The 18,435-nt window shown below is 44.6% G+C and overlaps 1 protein-coding gene across 1 annotated transcript in view; it reads left to right on the top strand.

Moving 5' to 3' along the window:
* abca1b (ATP-binding cassette, sub-family A (ABC1), member 1B) overlaps positions 1–18,435 on the top strand; it is an 84,289-nt gene that overhangs the window by 31,005 nt on the left and 34,849 nt on the right. Inside the window, 10 exon segments of the mRNA XM_051954028.1 lie at positions 3,773–3,894; positions 4,347–4,550; positions 7,558–7,647; positions 10,825–11,065; positions 12,139–12,278; positions 13,246–13,362; positions 13,497–13,688; positions 15,821–16,026; positions 17,010–17,186; positions 17,795–18,017. Of these exon segments, the coding sequence (XP_051809988.1) occupies positions 3,773–3,894; positions 4,347–4,550; positions 7,558–7,647; positions 10,825–11,065; positions 12,139–12,278; positions 13,246–13,362; positions 13,497–13,688; positions 15,821–16,026; positions 17,010–17,186; positions 17,795–18,017 (1,712 nt within the window).

Below are 18,435 nucleotides of genomic sequence, written 5' to 3'. Positions count from 1 at the left end.
AGTGTCTCTGTGTGTGTGTCTCTGTGTGAGTGTCTCTGTGTGTGTGTCTCTGTGTGAGTGTCTCTGTGTGTGTGTCTCTGTGTGTGTGTCTCTGTGTGTGTCTCTGTGTGCGTGTGTCTCCCAGTAACCAATCAGAGGCTGGTATGAAGTTGACTCTGCAGGAGGAAACTGTTCCTCATTTGACCAATCACAGTGAGCTGCTGATGTCAGACAGTCACTAACAATCACTTCACACACTCTGATTTTTGTCCCTGTGAGGCCTCTGTACCTTATTTAGTCATTTTCAGATTTTTACCCTCTGAACGGTTTCATTTTTCTTTTGGGGGGGGGGGGAATCAAACCTCCTGGATCACTCAAGTAATGCAGCATGGCTCAGAAATAGAGAACAGAGGAGCCAGCTGTTGGAGATCCATCCAGCATGGTGAAACATCTTTCTACAGATGATGAGCAGAGTAGAGAGGAAACGTCTAGAGAGGCTGGAAACATGGAAATAGATAAATATCTATAATATATGGGGGAAAAAATGACCACAAAGAGACGCACAACAATACAACAATAAAACTGAGACTCAGAAGAACAAGAAGAAGACATGAAATGACAAAAATCAAACACAAAAATCACTTAAAGCAACAATGTTGAGACAGAAGATGACAATAGAAACTCAACACTAAATGGAAGAAGAGGAATGAAAATGTGAAGAGACGAAACTGTCAGACCGAGAATTCTTCACTGAGGTGCAGGAATTTATACTGTAGTGAAAAATAGCCACAGTGAGTAAAAATGAGGTTTCCACCCCTGGAAGAACGCATGAGGAGCAGCTTGTCCTTGTTCATCTTCAGCCTGTTGGAACCTGCCGGTGGGCGTGGCCTGTATCAGGCATTAATCCTCACAAATGTCAGCGTCGCTTTGCTTCATGTTTCCTCTTTAATGGAAAGTTTGAGTTGCAGACGTGTGACGACATGCAGCTTTGACATTTAAACGTGACCAACACCCAGCTGCTAGACACCCCCCAAACCCAAATATGGTCACAGCTTCCCTCTGACGACCACAACACTGATTTTAAATACCAACCGGACCAGTGTTCAACAGACACACCACAGTCTGGGAATATGTTAATATGCGACTCTGTAAACATGACGTCATGGAATGATTTCATATGAAATGTGTCTTTTTAGAAAGTGTTTTCATGACGTATTACTATCATGTCATCTGTCTTATTATTCAGTTTTAACATTTTGGTTCCTTGTTATTTTCTATTTGTTGTGTAACTGAACTGCCTTCATCACAGTCTCATAAACTTTTATTCCTGGTTCAGCTACACAGAAAACAGTATTATTACAAAACCACCACAAAGAGACACAAAACCACCAAAACTGACACAGAAAAACCACAGAGACCCAAAACAAACAAAAACAAACACAAAACCGCCACGAAAAGACACAAAACAACCAAAACCAACATATAATCACCACAAAGACACCTAAACAACCAACACAAAACTAGAAGTTTTACCAAACTTGGACCGCCCGGCGACAAAGATGACCCCTGTGACCTTGAAAATGAGGTCACGGTCACCAAATCCGAACTTGACCTGTGTCTTATGATGGTACACCTGTGTACCAAATATGGTGAGGCTACATCAATATTTTATGGAGTTATAGCGCGGAAACCAAATTGTTACAAACACGCAAGCAAGCAAGACCATGCAGCTGAAAACAATACCTTCCATCAAACGCAGTTTTGCCGGGCGGTAAAAATAGAAAGAGACACAAAACGTCCTCCAGACCGACAATGACCACAGACACACAAAACGACCACAATGACACTGAAAATGACCATCAGGACACACACAGTGACCAAAAATAGACACAAAACCACCCAAAGAGACACATCAAACGAGAAATACATAAAAGGACCACAGACAGACACAAAACCACCACAGACAGACGCAAAAACACCACAGACGGACGCAAAAACACCACAGACGGACGCAAAAACACCACAGACGGACGCAGAACACCACAGACGGACGCAAAACACCACAGACGGACGCAGAACACCACAGACGGACGCAAAAACACCACAGACGGACACAAAACCACCACAGACGGACGCAGAACACCACAGACGGACGCAGAACACCACAGACGGACGCAAAACCACCACAGACGGACGCAAAAACACCACAGACGGACACAAAACCACCACAGACGGACGCAGAACACCACAGACGGACGCAGAACACCACAGACGGACGCAGAACACCACAGACGGACGCAAAAACACCACAGACGGACACAAAACCACCACAGACGGACGCAGAACACCACAGACGGACGCAGAACACCACAGACGGACGCAGAACACCACAGACGGACGCAAACCACCACAGACGGACGCAAAAACACCACAGACAGACGCAAAACCACCACAGACGGACGCAGAACACCACAGACGGACGCAGAACACCACAGACGGACGCAAAAACACCACAGACGGACGCAGAACACCACAGACGGACGCAGAACACCACAGACGGACGCAAAACACCACAGACGGACGCAGAACACCACAGACGGACGCAAAAACACCACAGACGGACGCAGAACACCACAGACGGACGCAAAAACACCACAGACGGACGCAGAACACCACAGACGGACGCAAAAACACCACAGACGGACGCAGAACACCACAGACGGACGCAGAACACCACAGACGGACGCAAAACCACCACAGACGGACGCAAAACCACCACAGACGGACGCAGAACACCACAGACGGACGCAGAACACCACAGACGGACGCAGAACACCACAGACGGACGCAAACCACCACAGACGGACGCAAAAACACCACAGACGGACGCAAAACCACCACAGACGGACGCAAAAACACCACAGACGGACGCAGAACACCACAGACGGACGCAAACACCACAGACGGACGCAGAACACCACAGACGGACGCAGAACACCACAGACGGACGCAGAACACCACAGACGGACGCAAAACACCACAGACGGATGCAAAACACCACAGACGGACGCAAAAACACCACAGACGGACGCAGAACACCACAGACGGACGCAAAAACACCACAGACGGACGCAGAACACCACAGACGGACGCAAAAACACCACAGACGGACGCAAAAACACCACAGACGGACGCAGAACACCACAGACGGACGCAGAACACCACAGACGGACGCAAAAACACCACAGACGGACGCAAAAACACCACAGACGGACGCAAAAACACCACAGACAGATGCAAAAACACCACAGACACGTCAAACCAGAAAGCGACACAAAAGGACCACAGACGAACGCAAAATGACCACAGAGAGACACAAAGCGTCTTCACCTGATGTTTGAGTGTTTTTGGGTAAACCTCAGTCTAAATCAGCGAAACATGTGAAGTGTTTTTTCTGCCCAGAGTTGTGTCTGCAGGTGTTCCTCCTCCACCAATCAGAGAGCAGATAACCTGAAAGACCTACAGAGCCTTTATCAGCTCCTCTCTTCTGTTTGTAATTGACTCCTTTCTGATCAGATTTTAGTGAAACTGACTGAAAACTGAAACCAGAAGTCAATTTTTCACATTTGAGGGACGTGTCTGCCAGTCTGCTGTAAAAGCTGTACCGCTGTGTTTTGTTGGGACCAAGATCTGCAGGGTTTAGGCAGAAAAGGCCAAGATTTACAGGAGGAGGAGGAGGAGTCGGCGTCATGTTTCTCTGACCTGCTCTGTTTGTCTGCCTTTTCTCCCACAGGCTTCAAGTTGAAGCATTTCCTTCGGGACAATGAGACTCTGTCGAGCTTTCTGCTGAGAAACGCCTCCTTCCCCGAATACAGCGTCCAGCACATCACAGAGGCCGACATCGACCTGGAGAAGGTGATCTGCACTCGCTCAGTCTGAACACTTCAGGGCAACACCAGGAAACTTTCCTCACATTTCATTCAGGAGGAAAGCGAAGCTGATTATGTGAGGCAGACATTCCAGAGTGTGGAATAAAATGAATACGGAGTGAGAAAAATGTGTCGGAATGCAAAACAACACATGAAGCAAGAGTCCTAAAATATAGAGTATATGTAGGAATGAACAAAAATGAAATGTATTGAAATGTGTGGAATAACATTCTGTAAATATGAAATAAACTCAGATGATTTGAGACTAAAATCAGACAAAGTAGAAGTCCACAACTTAAAAAATGGAGTAAATTGAGAATATTCTGCAGTAAGGGAAGAGAAGTGGAGCAATATGAGACAAAAGTACCAAAAGATTAATAAAACTCTGGAAATATGAAATAAAAGCCTGAAGATGTCCGTCTGTGCTTTGTGTTTCAGGTCCTCCTCAAAGGTTTTGGTGTCCACCTCAGAGACATGTGTCTGCAGAAGGGTGGCCGGCATCGTCTGGAGGACTTTGTGACCATCTCGGACCAACAGGTGTCGATGCTGGTACAGGAAGTCATCTGTCGGGCTCCGCCCACCTGGCTGAACCACGCTGAGCAGCACTTCATGGACAACCTGGACTTCCTCAAACCCATTTGGGTAAAAACTCATCACTCTTACATCTGCTAACGTCTGAAAAACGAGAGCGAATGACACTTTTAATATTTTTAACTCTCAAAAACCCCCAAAACGAGGCCAGTTAGAAACACGTTCTTATGTAAATATCTCTGAAAGGACACCATTTATATCTGCTATGACCTGTAAAAGCAGAATAAACTGTTCAGATGTTTCATTTTCTGATGATCCTGAATGTATCATCTGCGATGTGTGGATCTATCTGGTAAATTCACCAAATGTGAGCCTAAAATCATGATATTTCATCAAAAGCACTTCATTGTTCATGTCACTTGGCCACGTGGTCCTTGTGTCATTTCTGACCTTCCCTAGAAATTTCATCCAAATCCATCTGTTTTTGAGTGATGTTGCTGATGGACGGACGGACTCTGATTGTCACATGACACCACTGAGGCTCCACCGCCTTGCTGGAGTAATAAGGCAGTTTTTCCACAGAGCAGAGAGGAGACGACAACAGAGACAGACAATAAAATCAAACCTACTGGGTCAGTCAAATAAATGCAGCATGGATCAGAAACAGAGAACAGAGGAGCCAGCTGTTGGAGATCCATCCAGCATGGTGAAACATCTTTCTACTGATGATGAGCAGAGTAGAGAGGAAACATCTGGAGAGGAAACATGGAAACAGATAAATATCTATAATATATGGAGACAAAATGACCACAAAGAGACGCAAAAATAATGACACTAAAATGACTACAAAACGGCAAGACTGTCTCCAAGAAACATGAAATCACTGAGAGCAACAAGGAAAATGAGACAGAAAATATTTGTAGAGGCTGTAAAATGGACATAGATAAATATCTGTAGTATGTGGAGACAAAACGCCCACAGATTGTTCATCTAACCAGATTATGGAGTCTGTTTAAGGCAAATAGTTTATTTATGGAGATGTTTCAGAAGAGATTTGTAGAATAAAGGGATTTGATTTGTTTTCCTAATGGAACTAATGATAGGTTTAAGGACCGTCAGAGAGCTGAAAATCACTTGAAAACCCTGTTTTTTGTTTTTTACCGTTCCTGGTTGATAAATTATGTTTTATTAAAGGGTAACACGTCTTCCTTCAGAAGGTTACTGTGTTCAGATCGGTTTCAGCTCCAAAATGTTTGTTTCATTAGCAGCTTTAGCTTCTCCCAGCGTGAGCCCACACAAAGCCTTTAGCCTGCAGCGCTCGCTCTGTCCCTGATGACCTCCCTCCCTCTGCATTGTGTTCGCTGCTTTGGCTTGTAACGTCGCATTTTACAGACACATCATACACTCTGTTTTGTGTATCGCTCGGCTTCAGAAGAATTACGACAGAAATAAGTGTTTTTCAGAGGACGGCTCGGCCCCGAGTTGTGTCTGCAGGCCGTCCTCCCAGGTTTTTACACGGTAAACCGCTCTGAAAGCAGCGAGTGTAGGTCGGAGGGCGTCTCCTGGGCGCTCAGGTGACACAGCAAAGGTGTGCTGGCGTGTCCTCGGCTGTGTGGGAGGAGGCGTGTGGCGGCCTGCCTCGCCTCTTTACGGGCTCAGTTTTCGTAGCCTGGAGACCAGTTTTAAAGGCTTTGACGCTTCAATGCAGCGGAACGTCAGAGAGGCCTCGACGTCTTTTGTCTGCACAAATCTACGAGCTGCTGACGACCAGCTGAAGCCGAAAGCAACAGAGTCTCCACAGCAGCACAGAAAGAAATCTGCAGTCAGAGAGAAAGCACTGCAGTTCAATGTGAAGTTAAAGGACAATCAGCCGAACACCAAAGTTCTGATTATTAGAATAAAAAACAGAAGAAACAGCAGTGACTCCTAATGGACAGAGGGAGGCATGACTGAGAATGTGTCTGTTTCCAGAAAGGTTTTCTCACTTCTTTAAATGATTCCAGGACATAATTTAGTTATGACTTCACTTCAACCAACAATTTAACATTAAAAAGCCAACAAAATGTGTTAGAGTGTGAAATACAAAACACTGAACGAACGCATGGAATATAGAATCAAATCTGGTTTACATCCCAAAATGATGAATAAAATGTAAAAAAAACACCAAAGGAGATGATGGAATGATGAAAAAATGTCCTAAATAGAGAAACTCGAGTTGAAAAACTGAAAATAGAACTCATTGGAGATGGAGTAAAGGTCTAAGATATGAAACAATGTCCTGAAATATGGAATTAAAGTCAGATAATATGAGAGGTCCCAGAAAAAGGAATAGAACTCCAAAAACAAGGAATAAAACCCTGAAATGTGAAATAAAAGTTTCAAGTGAGAAATTAAAGTCTTACTAGGAGGAATTAAAAATCAAAGCACTGAAAGAAACCTCAGAACATGGAATTGAAGTCGTGAAACACAGATCAGAAATATTAAAAAGAGGACTGAGTGTCTAAAGTACTGCAAACACTCAGTGTATGGAATAAAAGTCTGAAAATATAAAATATATCTCACACCGCAGAATACAAGTCCAGAACCCAGAAAACAGGGAGTAACAGCCTGGAAATATGAAATTAAAGTTTAAAATGAGGAATAGATGTCCTAAAAAATAGGAATAAAAGTACTGGAAACACTCACAGTGGATAGGGAATAAAAGTGATAATATATTCAGAGAACAAGGAATGAAAACGGGAAAATATGGATTAAAGGTTGGAAAATGAGGCCGAAAGGTCCAAAACACAGTAAAGGTTTTCAGATGAAGAATTAAAAGCCAAGCAGTGAATGAAAAGTCAGAGAATGTGGAATGAAAGCCTTGGAACATGAAACTCAGATCAGAAAATATGAGAAAAGTCCAACCCCTCCCAATAAAACCATGTTCAATGAGGAACAAAAGTCTGAAAACATGGAATAAAAGTTGTGAAATGAGGCATAAAAGTCTGAAATCATTGAATAAAACCCATGAAATGATAAACGCTGAGTTTGTTTAGATGTCAGTGTCTAATGAATCAGACACCCCAGAATGTGGTCTGAACTGAAGCTGAAAACTGAAACGTCTCTTTGTGTCTTCCAGAGGGACGTTACGTCTGACCCCGAGGCCGTCCAACAAGTTGCCAAGGCAACCAATAAACTCCTGGAGAGTCTGGGTTTGCTGGCAGCCGAGGTAAGAAACACAAACCTGGTCAACACCCAGATGGACAGACGTGTCCTCTGGTAGAGTCACAGTGATGTGATGAACGGACAGACGTGTCCTCTGGTAGAGTCACAGTGATGTGGTGACGGACAGACGTGTCCTCTGGTAGAGTCACAGTGATGTGGTGACGGACAGACGTGTCCTCTGGTAGAGTCACAGTGATGTGGTGACGGACAGACGTGTCCTCTGGTAGAGTCACAGTGATGTGGTGACGGACAGACGTGTCCTCTGGTAGAGTCACAGTGATGTGGTGACGGACAGACGTGTCCTCTGGTAGAGTCACAGTGATGTGGTGACGGACAGACGTGTCCTCTGGTAGAGTCACAGTGATGTGATGACGGACAGACGTGTCCTCTGGTAGAGTCACAGTGATGTGATGACGGACAGACGTGTCCTCTGGTAGAGTCACAGTGATGTGGTGACGGACAGACGTGTCCTCTGGTAGAGTCACAGTGATGTGGTGACGGACAGACGTGTCCTCTGGTAGAGTCACAGTGATGTGGTGACGGACAGACGTGTCCTCTGGTAGAGTCACAGTGATGTGGTGACGGACAGACGTGTCCTCTGGTAGAGTCACAGTGATGTGGTGACGGACAGACGTGTCCTCTGGTAGAGTCACAGTGATGTGGTGACGGACAGACGTGTCCTCTGGTAGAGTCACAGTGATGTGGTGACGGACAGACGTGTCCTCTGGTAGAGTCACAGTGATGTGGTGACGGACAGACGTGTCCTCTGGTAGAGTCACAGTGATGTGGTGACGGACAGACGTGTCCTCTGGTAGAGTCACAGTGATGTGGTGACGGACAGACGTGTCCTCTGGTAGAGTCACAGTGATGTGGTGACGGACAGACGTGTCCTCTGGTAGAGTCACAGTGATGTGGTGACGGACAGACGTGTCCTCTGGTAGAGTCACAGTGATGTGGTGACGGACAGACGTGTCCTCTGGTAGAGTCACAGTGATGTGGTGACGGACAGACGTGTCCTCTGGTAGAGTCACAGTGATGTGGTGACGGACAGACGTGTCCTCTGGTAGAGTCACAGTGATGTGGTGACGGACAGACGTGTCCTCTGGTAGAGTCACAGTGATGTGGTGACGGACAGACGTGTCCTCTGGTAGAGTCACAGTGATGTGGTGACGGACAGACGTGTCCTCTGGTAGAGTCACAGTGATGTGGTGACGGACAGACGTGTCCTCTGGTAGAGTCACAGTGATGTGGTGACGGACAGACGTGTCCTCTGGTAGAGTCACAGTGATGTGGTGACGGACAGACGTGTCCTCTGGTAGAGTCACAGTGATGTGGTGACGGACAGACGTGTCCTCTGGTAGAGTCACAGTGATGTGGTGACGGACAGACGTGTCCTCTGGTAGAGTCACAGTGATGTGATGACGGACAGACGTGTCCTCTGGTAGAGTCACAGTGATGTGATGACGGACAGACGTGTCCTCTGGTAGAGTCACAGTGATGTGATGACGGACAGACGTGTCCTCTGGTAGAGTCACAGTGATGTGATGACGGACAGACGTGTCCTCTGGTAGAGTCACAGTGATGTGATGACGGACAGACGTGTCCTCTGGTAGAGTCACAGTGATGTGATGACGGACAGACGTGTCCTCTGGTAGAGTCACAGTGATGTGATGATGGACAGATGTGTCCTCTGGGTGTCTCTGAGTCTTTGTGTCCCTGCAGCAGAGACAGACCTTCTTCCAGCTGAACAGAGACTTAATATTAATGTCTTCATAGCATGTCCAGAAGAAACCACTCGAGTCTGAACAAACAACAAATCAGCACCTGTCTTCATCACGCTGAGACGCTGCAGATGTCTTCATGGAGATGTTAGCAGGAGGTCGCAGCAGCACCCAGCAATGTTTACCAAGTTCTAAGCCTGGGGACAGACTGGGGACAAACTGTGGAAATGATGGGGGTAGGCTGAGAGCAGATTGATTCTGTAGTTTGTCCCAAGTCTGTTTCCTGTCTGTCCCCAGTTTGTCTTGAATTTGTCCCCATTATGTTCACAGTTTGCCAACCAGTATGTCCCCGCGATGTCCCCAGTATTTGTCCATTATGTCCACAGTTTGTCCCCTGTACTCCTCTAGTAATTCCATAGTCCCCCCTGTTCTGTCACCAGTATGTCTTCAGTTTGTCCACACTGGTTCCACAGTATGTTCCTAGTTGGTCTCATGTGCATGTCCAGTTTGTCCCCAGTTTTTTTTTTTTTTTTATATCTGTAACTGGGAGTGAACTGGGAGGAAACTGGGATTGAACTGGGATTGAACAGGGATTGAACAGGGAGTGAACTGGGGAGCCCGTGGCTGCAGAGCAGAGCTGGATAATCAGAGTAAAGTTCAGTCCCACTGACTCAGATGTTGTTTTTGCGCCGCAGGTTATCACACTCTTTAAAACACAAAGTGGAAACATGTGACTGGGTGCTGTGTTTAGTTTGTGCAGATGCTGAGTCAGGAACATACGAGCCGAACGCAAACTTTACATCATAAAAGTGAAGAATTAACAGATTTACAACTGACAGTAAAAACATGTTTAAATCCTGATGGTGTGTCTCTGTCCTGAGGACAGCAGACAGTTCACTCAAACATCTGACCTACTTTGCTCTGCAGGAGTCTGAGGGGTTCTCAGGGAAACAGCTGCTTCACTTCTCTGCAACAACTAGAGTCAGAACCATCATAAACTGATTCATTTTTCCATCAATCTGCTGGTTATTTTGTATAGTTCATAAATTCAATCTTTGCACAAGTGAAAAATGCCCAAAATAGTTTGTGAGAGTATAGAAGGACTGGGAATCCTGGAGACACACTGAGGACAGAGTGAACCCAGAAGACAAACGGGACCTCACTGTAGAAATGAGATTTTCATACAGAGGTGTTTAGAGTCTAAAAAACGGTGTGACATTTTGTAGAACAACGATGAACAGAAAGTAAGCTGCTGATTCATCAGCGTCTCTGTTTAAGGACACTTTCCATCGTCTCCAGTAGTATCTGAGGACAGCTCTGTCTGTCCTGTCAGCAGTTATTCAGTGTGAGCAGAGGTCAGGTCTATTCTGAGATCATTCCTTGTGTGGACAGGGGACTTTTTGACTGAAGTGTCTTAGTTCTGCCCAGTCTGACCAGTGTCCTCTGTGCCTGTCCTACAGCTGGCCAGTATGAAGAGCTGGGTGGACCTGAGGAACGAGATTGTGTTCCTAACGAGGAATGCCACATCGTCGCCCAGCACCATGTACCAGGCCGTGTCCCGGATCGTGTGCGGTCACCCTGAAGGCGGCGGCTTGCAGATCAAGTCCCTCAACTGGTATGAAGACAGCAACTACAAGGCTCTGTTCGGCAACCACAACAGCAGCGAGGACGAGCCGGCGGCGCTCTACGACAACTCGTCCAGTGAGTCCTCGGGGTGTCCTCTGATTGGACGTTTGTCTCATCTGTCCACTGCAGGGTCTGGCGTGTTGCGGTGTTCTATTAGGTGGACGTAGATATTTAAGACGTGATGCGGACACGTCAGACCACCTCCAGTTTGTTCCTACTACAAAATGACAAATACTAGTATTTTTTCAGTTTGGTCCCAGTTTTTTTTCAGTATTTGTTCAGTTTGTCCACATTATGTCCACATGTTTGTCTGGTTTGTCTCTAGTATTTGACCAGTTTGTCCCCACTGCTTGTACAGTTGTTCCCAGTGTGTCCCCAGTATTTCTAGAGTTTGTACCTGGTATTTGTCTCCCGTTTGTCTTCCATTTGTCTGGTTTGTTCTCACCATTTCTACAGGTTTCTCCCAGATGAATGGTGCTTGTTCATAACTGGTTCACAGCAGCTGTAGAGCTAACTGTCCTCTGTTGGACTGAATGTCAGTCCATTGGTGTCCTCTTGTCCCTCCTGAATAAAAACATTAACCAAAGAGAGGGCTTTCACTTTGAACAGTACTCTGAGACTCAACAGATGCATTCAGTGAAGGAACAAACTGGTGAAGCTTTACTTCTGAAGCTTTGTTTTTTCTGCTTTATTTTTGGAGACTCTTTAAAGACACAGGCAGAATACAGTGGTTTTGATGTAATATTCTGAGCTCAGATTTGGTTGAATTTCCTGGTGGAACCAAATGCCACAGACCAGTTAAAAATCTGCTGATTCTTTCTGTCATTTTTTTTTTCAAAAGAGTGTCTTTGAAACCTGCCGGCAGGTTTTGGAGAACAGAATGTTAAATTCTCGTGGTGCTTTCAAAGACAGACTTTTTGTTAAATAATATTCAGTGTATTCACCTGAAGGGATCATGAGCTGACAGGTTCAAACACATCTGCTAGAAAACAGCTTAATCTATAGTCAGCCGGGAATAACCTTCATATTGTCTGTCTGTCTGTCTGTCTGTCTGTGTGTCTGTCTGTCTGTGTGTCTGTGTGTCTCTGTGTGTGTGTGTGTGTGTGTGTGTGTGTGTGTGTGTGTGTGTGTGTGTGTGTGTGCTGCAGCTCCGTACTGTAACAGCCTGGTGAGGAGCATGGACTCCAACCCGATGTCCATGATGATCTGGCAGGCGGTGAAGCCGCTGCTGATGGGGAAGATCCTGTACACGCCGCATACGCCCGCCACGCAGAGGATCATTCATGAGGTACGACATCACTGTGACATCACAGGTCCCAGGCGGCCGATTGGTCGCACTTGGTTAACAAGTTTGTTTTTGGCGCTGTGATGTCACCTGTCTGTTTGTGCTGCGTTCTGGTAAAACATGGGCTGTGTCCGAAATGGCATACTAACGTACTACTCATACTAAGTGTGACGTCAAAATAAGTATGTAGTGCGTTCACATTAGATAGTATGAAAAGACTGAGTACGCGAGAAATACCCGGATGTATACTATTTCCAGAAAATTTTTAAGTATGCGCGGTGACCACACTAGTCATACTCAACCGCCCCATAATGCTTTGCGAGCTATCCACCGAAATGGAAGCCTCCGTGGGATCTGTGGCCGGACCGCGGCGATTTTTATTTTATTTTATGTGGTTAAGTAGTCATCCTAATCACCCCACAGATTTGAGAAATAGGCGTTTTCTGACCAATGTTTTAAATTTGTCAGACGCCTCACAACGTGCTACTGAATGCGAGCAGCTAGTTGCAGCAGCTCGCTTTGCATACAGAACAAGTAGCAGCTACCTCCAGTAGCCTGCAGCTACAACTGAAACGATTCGCATAATCTGGCTAATAACTGCATGAGGAGTGCCGGCTTGAAATTGCCACATTAATTATGCGACTGTTTGTTAGCGTAAAATCGACCTGAAGCCGGCATTCAGCCGAGATATTTGATAGCCGTACTTCTGGTTTTTGTCGTCGGAGGTTTGAAATGTATTATGGGAAATGTAGTAGTATACTACAGTGTGAACGGTCGGCATTCTAATCATACTTATAGTACGTAGTATACAGTATATACTCATTGAGTATGTAGTACGTTAGTATGTAGTACGTTAGTATGCCATTTCGGACACAGCCCTGGTCTCACCTGTGTCAGCTGACTGCGTCTCGTCTGACTGTTTGTGCTGCATTAAAGTGAACCTTGGTTCACCTGTCTTTGCTGCGTCCAGGTGAACCGGACCTTCCAGGAGCTTGGTGTATTCAGGGACCTGGGCGGGATGTGGGAGGAAATGAGACCCAAAGTCTGGAACTACATGGAGAACAGCGAGCAGATGGATCTGATCAGGGTAAACAAGCTCCGCCCACTACCTGCCATGTTCTTCCTCACCACTGCAATCTTAATGCCGTCTTTTATACTTACAAAACACGTCATTAAGAACGAGGAAGACCTCACTCGACTCTCGCTCTGTCTGTTGTTCAGACTCTTTTGAAGAACAACGCCACCGCCAGTGTCTTCCATAGTCAGCTGTCCAACACTGGCTGGACCGTCGCCGATGTCTCCAACTTCCTGTCCAAGAAGGCGGACGACCGGCCAGCAAGCGGCGCCCTTACCTGGAGGGAGGTGTTCAATGAGACCGACCAGGCCATCATGAGCATCTCTCGCTTCATGGAGGTCAGTGTTCACTCTGCTGTGACTTCTAATTCATTCCAGGAGTTTTCACCGGTTGACTTGAAAGTAATCCTCTGCTGAATTTAGAGCTTCTTCTCGAGAATAAATAGAAAGAAAACTAAACACAAAACTCCTTACTGACAGAACATCCGCTTATCAGCAGTCAGTACAGTTTTCTGACCTGGTTTTAACTTGCTTTTTCAGACCTGGTTTGGACCTGGTTTTGGCCTGGTTTAGACATAGTTTAGGCCTGGTTTAGACATGGTTTAGACATAGTTTTGGCCTGGTTTAGACATGGTTTAGACATAGTTTTGGCCTGGTTTATACATGGTTTAGATATAGTTTTGGCCTGGTTTTGACCTGGTTTGGACATGGTTTAGACATAGTTTAGATACAGTTTAGATATAGTTTAGGCCTGGTTTAGACATGGTTTAGACATGGTTTAGGCCTGGTTTAGACATGGTTTAGATATAGTTTAGGCCTGGTTTAGGTCTGGTTTTGACATGGTTTAGACATACTTTAGATATAGTTTTGGCCTGGTTGAGACATGTTTTATAGATGGTTTAGATATAGTTTAGGCCTGGTTTAGACATGGTTTATACATAGTTTAGGCCTGGTTTAGACATAGTTTAGGCCTGGTTTTGACCTGGTTTAGTCGTAGTTTAGGCCTGGTTTAGGTCTGGTTTTGGCCTGGTTTAGACATGGTTTAGACATAGTTTAGACATAGTTTAGATACAGTTTTGGCTTGGTTTAGACATGGTTTAGACATAGTTTAGATATAGTTTACGCCTGGTTTTGACCTGGTTTAGACATAGTTTAGGCCTGGTTTAGACATGGTTTAGACATAGTTTAGGCCTGGTTTAGACATGGTTTAGACATAGTTTAGATATAGTTTAGGCCTAGTTTAGACATGGTTTAGACATAGTTTAGGCCTGGTTTAGATATAGTTTAGGCCTGGTTTTGACCTGGTTTAGACGTAGTTTAGGCCTGGTTTAGGTCTGGTTTTGGCCTGGTTTAGACATGGTTTAGACATAGTTTAGGTCTGGTTTTGACATGGTTTAGACATAGTTTAGGCCTGGTTTAGACATGATTTAGACATAGTTTTGGCCTGGTTTTGACCTGGTTTAGACATGGTTTAGACATAGTTTAGATATAGTTTTGGCCTGGTTTAGACATGGTTTAGACATCGATTAGACATAGTTTACATAGTTTAGATATAGTTTCGGCCTGGTTTTGACCTGGTTTAGACGTAGTTTAGGCCTGGTTTAGGTCTGGTTTTGCCTGGTTTAGACATGGTTTAGACATAGTTTAGGCCTGGTTTAGACATAGTTTAGGCCTGGTTTAGACATGGTTTAGACATAGTTTAGGCCTGGTTTAGACAAGGTTTAGACATAGTTTAGACATAGTTTTGGCCTGGTTTAGATATACTTTTGGCCTGGTTTAGGCCTGGTTTAGACATGATTTAGACATAGTTTAGGTCTCTTTTAGACATGGTTTAGACATAGTTTTGGCCTGGTTTAGATATAGTTTTCGCCTGGTTTTGACCTGTTTTAGACATAGTTTTGGCCTGGTTTAGACATAGTTTAGACATAGTTTTGGCCTGGTTTGACATGGTTTAGACATAGTTTTGGCCTGGTTTAGACATGGTTTAGGCTTGGTTTTGGCCTGTTCTTTGACCTTTTCTGGTGTGTTTTCAGTCTGTTTCTGACTCTGCTTTGGTCTTTTGGACTCTGGATTTTGACCTTTTTCTGACCCAGCTTTGAACCTGTTTTTTCTTGTTGTGGGACATTTTTCAGATGTGATTTTTGACCTTTTTTCTGACCTGTTTTTTTTTTCTACTTTTTTTTAAGGTTACCTTAATATACCAGTTAAAACCTGAAAAACCAGTGACAGGAATTACTTCTGGACATTAGTTAGTGCTTTTTAAAGGTTAATATCTAATTTAATACTGTTTGGTTTTATTATACATTATTTGTAATTCATCAAATCTGCGGAATAACAGTAAATTGTTAACAAAATTACAGTGAAAACATGTTTTAAAATGTTTTACAGTGTAGGGTGTGGCGTTTACCTGTCAGCAGGTGTGTACAGATCACATGACCTGACCTGTGTGTGTGTGTGTGTGTGTGTGTTAGTGTGTTAACCTGGACAAACTGCAGCCGGTCTCCACTGAGGAGCGGCTGATCAACCAGTCAATGTTACTGCTGGAGGACAGGAAGTTCTGGGCCGGGATCGTGTTCCCAGACATCCCGCCCAACGCCACTGAGCTGCCGCCCAAACTCAACTACAAGATCCGCATGGACATCGACAATGTGGAACGCACAAACAAGATCAAAGACGCGTAAGGAAACACACAGGTCCAAGCTGAGACACAGAACAATTAAAATGACACAATGTGACACAAACTTGGCACAAAACAACACAACTGAGAGACAAAACTACAAAAACAACAGAAACAAGACACAAAATGACATAAGCAAGACACAAAGGCAACAAAACGAGACAAAATGGAAAAAGTAAGATGCAGAACTACATAAGTGAGAAACAAAATGAAAAAGCGACACACATTAGTCACAAACTGACAACAAGCTCGTCAAAAAAACAATAACAAGACAGGATACAACAAAAAGGAAACACTTAGGAAAAATGAGACCCAACACAGTATGAGCCAGATGCAGAATATCATACAGAAGGCAGGACACAGACCTACAAAATGACAACAAATAGAACAAAATGCAAAAATACAAAACTGCAACATTAAGATACAACATGACAAAAAACAACACATATGAAACAAAATGTCAAGTTACGAATCTACAAAAAACGATAAAACAAGACAAATGAGACACAAAACTACAAAAATGTGACACAAAAAGGTAACAAAAACAACGCACCAAAAATGGGAGAAAATAAAACTCCAAAGTAATACTAAACAGCACACAAAATGGAAAAAGACAGAAATGAGTCATAAAAATGCAAATGAAACGGAATACAACACAAAACAGATGACATTTTACGTTTGTAGAGGCTGTAGAAAATGTATTCCCATGTTTAAACCAGGCCAAACACTTTGAAAAGTGTTGATTTTCAGTTTTTTACATCGTTGTAAAATAAATAATGGTTCTGATTTGTGTCATGCTATACAGAAGACCGTTCTATGTTCTTTCTACGTTTTCATGATTGTGGTGATTCTAATGACTTTATATTGCAGTGAAAACTGGGGGAGGAAAATGTCACGAGAGTCAGAAGTTTGAGATTTCTCAGCAGCTCTTCATCACACCTGTGCTGGACTTTAAAGCTCCTCCTGCCTTCCGTCCTCCTCAGGTACTGGGACCCGGGTCCTCGTGCCGACCCGTTTGAGGACATGCGCTACATTTGGGGCGGGTTCTCGTATCTTCAGGACGTCATTGAACAGGGCATCATCAGAGCGGTGACGGGCACCAAGGAGAAGACGGGGGTCTACATCCAGCAGATGCCGTACCCCTGCTATGTAGACGACATGTGAGTTAGCCGGCAGCCTTTCAGCCGCACAATTCAATCAGTTCAATTCAGTTTTATTTATACAGCGCCGATTACAATCAAATTGTCTCAAGAAACTTTACAGAACCCATATGCCTGAACCCCCAAAGCAGCCCTAAAGCAACAGTGGCAAGAAAAACACCTTCTAAACAGGAAAAAACAAACGTTGAGCAGAACCCGGCTCTTTATGTGGGGGAACCATCTGCTGCTGACCGGGCGGGTAGAGAAGGACAGAAGAGGTAGAGAGGCAGAGAGAGGAGGAGGGGAACAGGGAACATAAAACACACATTTGATCCATGTATGATCAGACAGATGATTCATACAAAGTACAAGTTAACATGTAAACTGATCCATAGTTTCCTGTTCTGGTGTACAGCTCTGGTATTAAATCTACTACATATATAGCTGGTAGGAAACTCAGAAATATGTAGAAGAACATATCAAGTATAGTGAGGGTGATGCAGAGCAGACTGGTGGAAATGAGCAGCTGGAAGCAGTGGACTGGAGGAAGGTCAGCAGCAGCGTCCCACAGTGGACACAGAGTTTCCAGGTGTCATTATCTGTCCCTCAAACTTCCTGTCCTCTGCCAGCTTCCTCAGGGTGATGAGCCGCTCCATGCCTCTCTTCATGACGCTGGCCTGGATGTACTCGGTGGCCATCATCCTGAAGAGCGTGGTGTACGAGAAGGAGGCCCGGCTCAAGGAGACCATGAGGATCATGGGTCTGGACAACGGCATCCTGTGGTTCAGCTGGTTCATCAGCAGCCTGATTCCTCTGCTGATCAGTGCTGCGCTGCTGGTGCTGCTTCTAACGGTGACCACACTGAACACATGCAGCACACAATGAACGGTCCACCCATACAACACTGAGGATAAAACCTGGGATGATGTGTTTATCAGTTGGATTATGTCAGCACTTAGAGTGTACAACAGTAGGATTCAGGTTAAAACAGTGACTGAAATGTTTAATGATTGTAAACCCCATTCATCTGGTTATTTCTAAGGTGGACAGTAGATAAACAATCAAAAACAAACACTTTAGTTTTTTCCTGAATCTGTTTCGTTCTTCTCAGGGGTAAACATTACTATTAAATTACATGTAGCAGGAATAGTGTGGGTGTTTTATTTTACTTTATTTTTTTTCTTAAATATTTTTCTTGTTTGGACTGGAATAGAGACGTGGACTTTATACTGGCAAAGGTTGGAAGGACTAAATAGACTGTTAAAGGGAT

This window comes from Acanthochromis polyacanthus, chromosome 10, assembly GCF_021347895.1.
Source record: "Acanthochromis polyacanthus isolate Apoly-LR-REF ecotype Palm Island chromosome 10, KAUST_Apoly_ChrSc, whole genome shotgun sequence".
NCBI lineage: Eukaryota > Metazoa > Chordata > Actinopteri > Pomacentridae > Acanthochromis > Acanthochromis polyacanthus.
The sequence above is the reverse complement of the archived record's forward strand: the minus strand, read 5'-3'. Positions and strand labels throughout refer to the sequence as shown.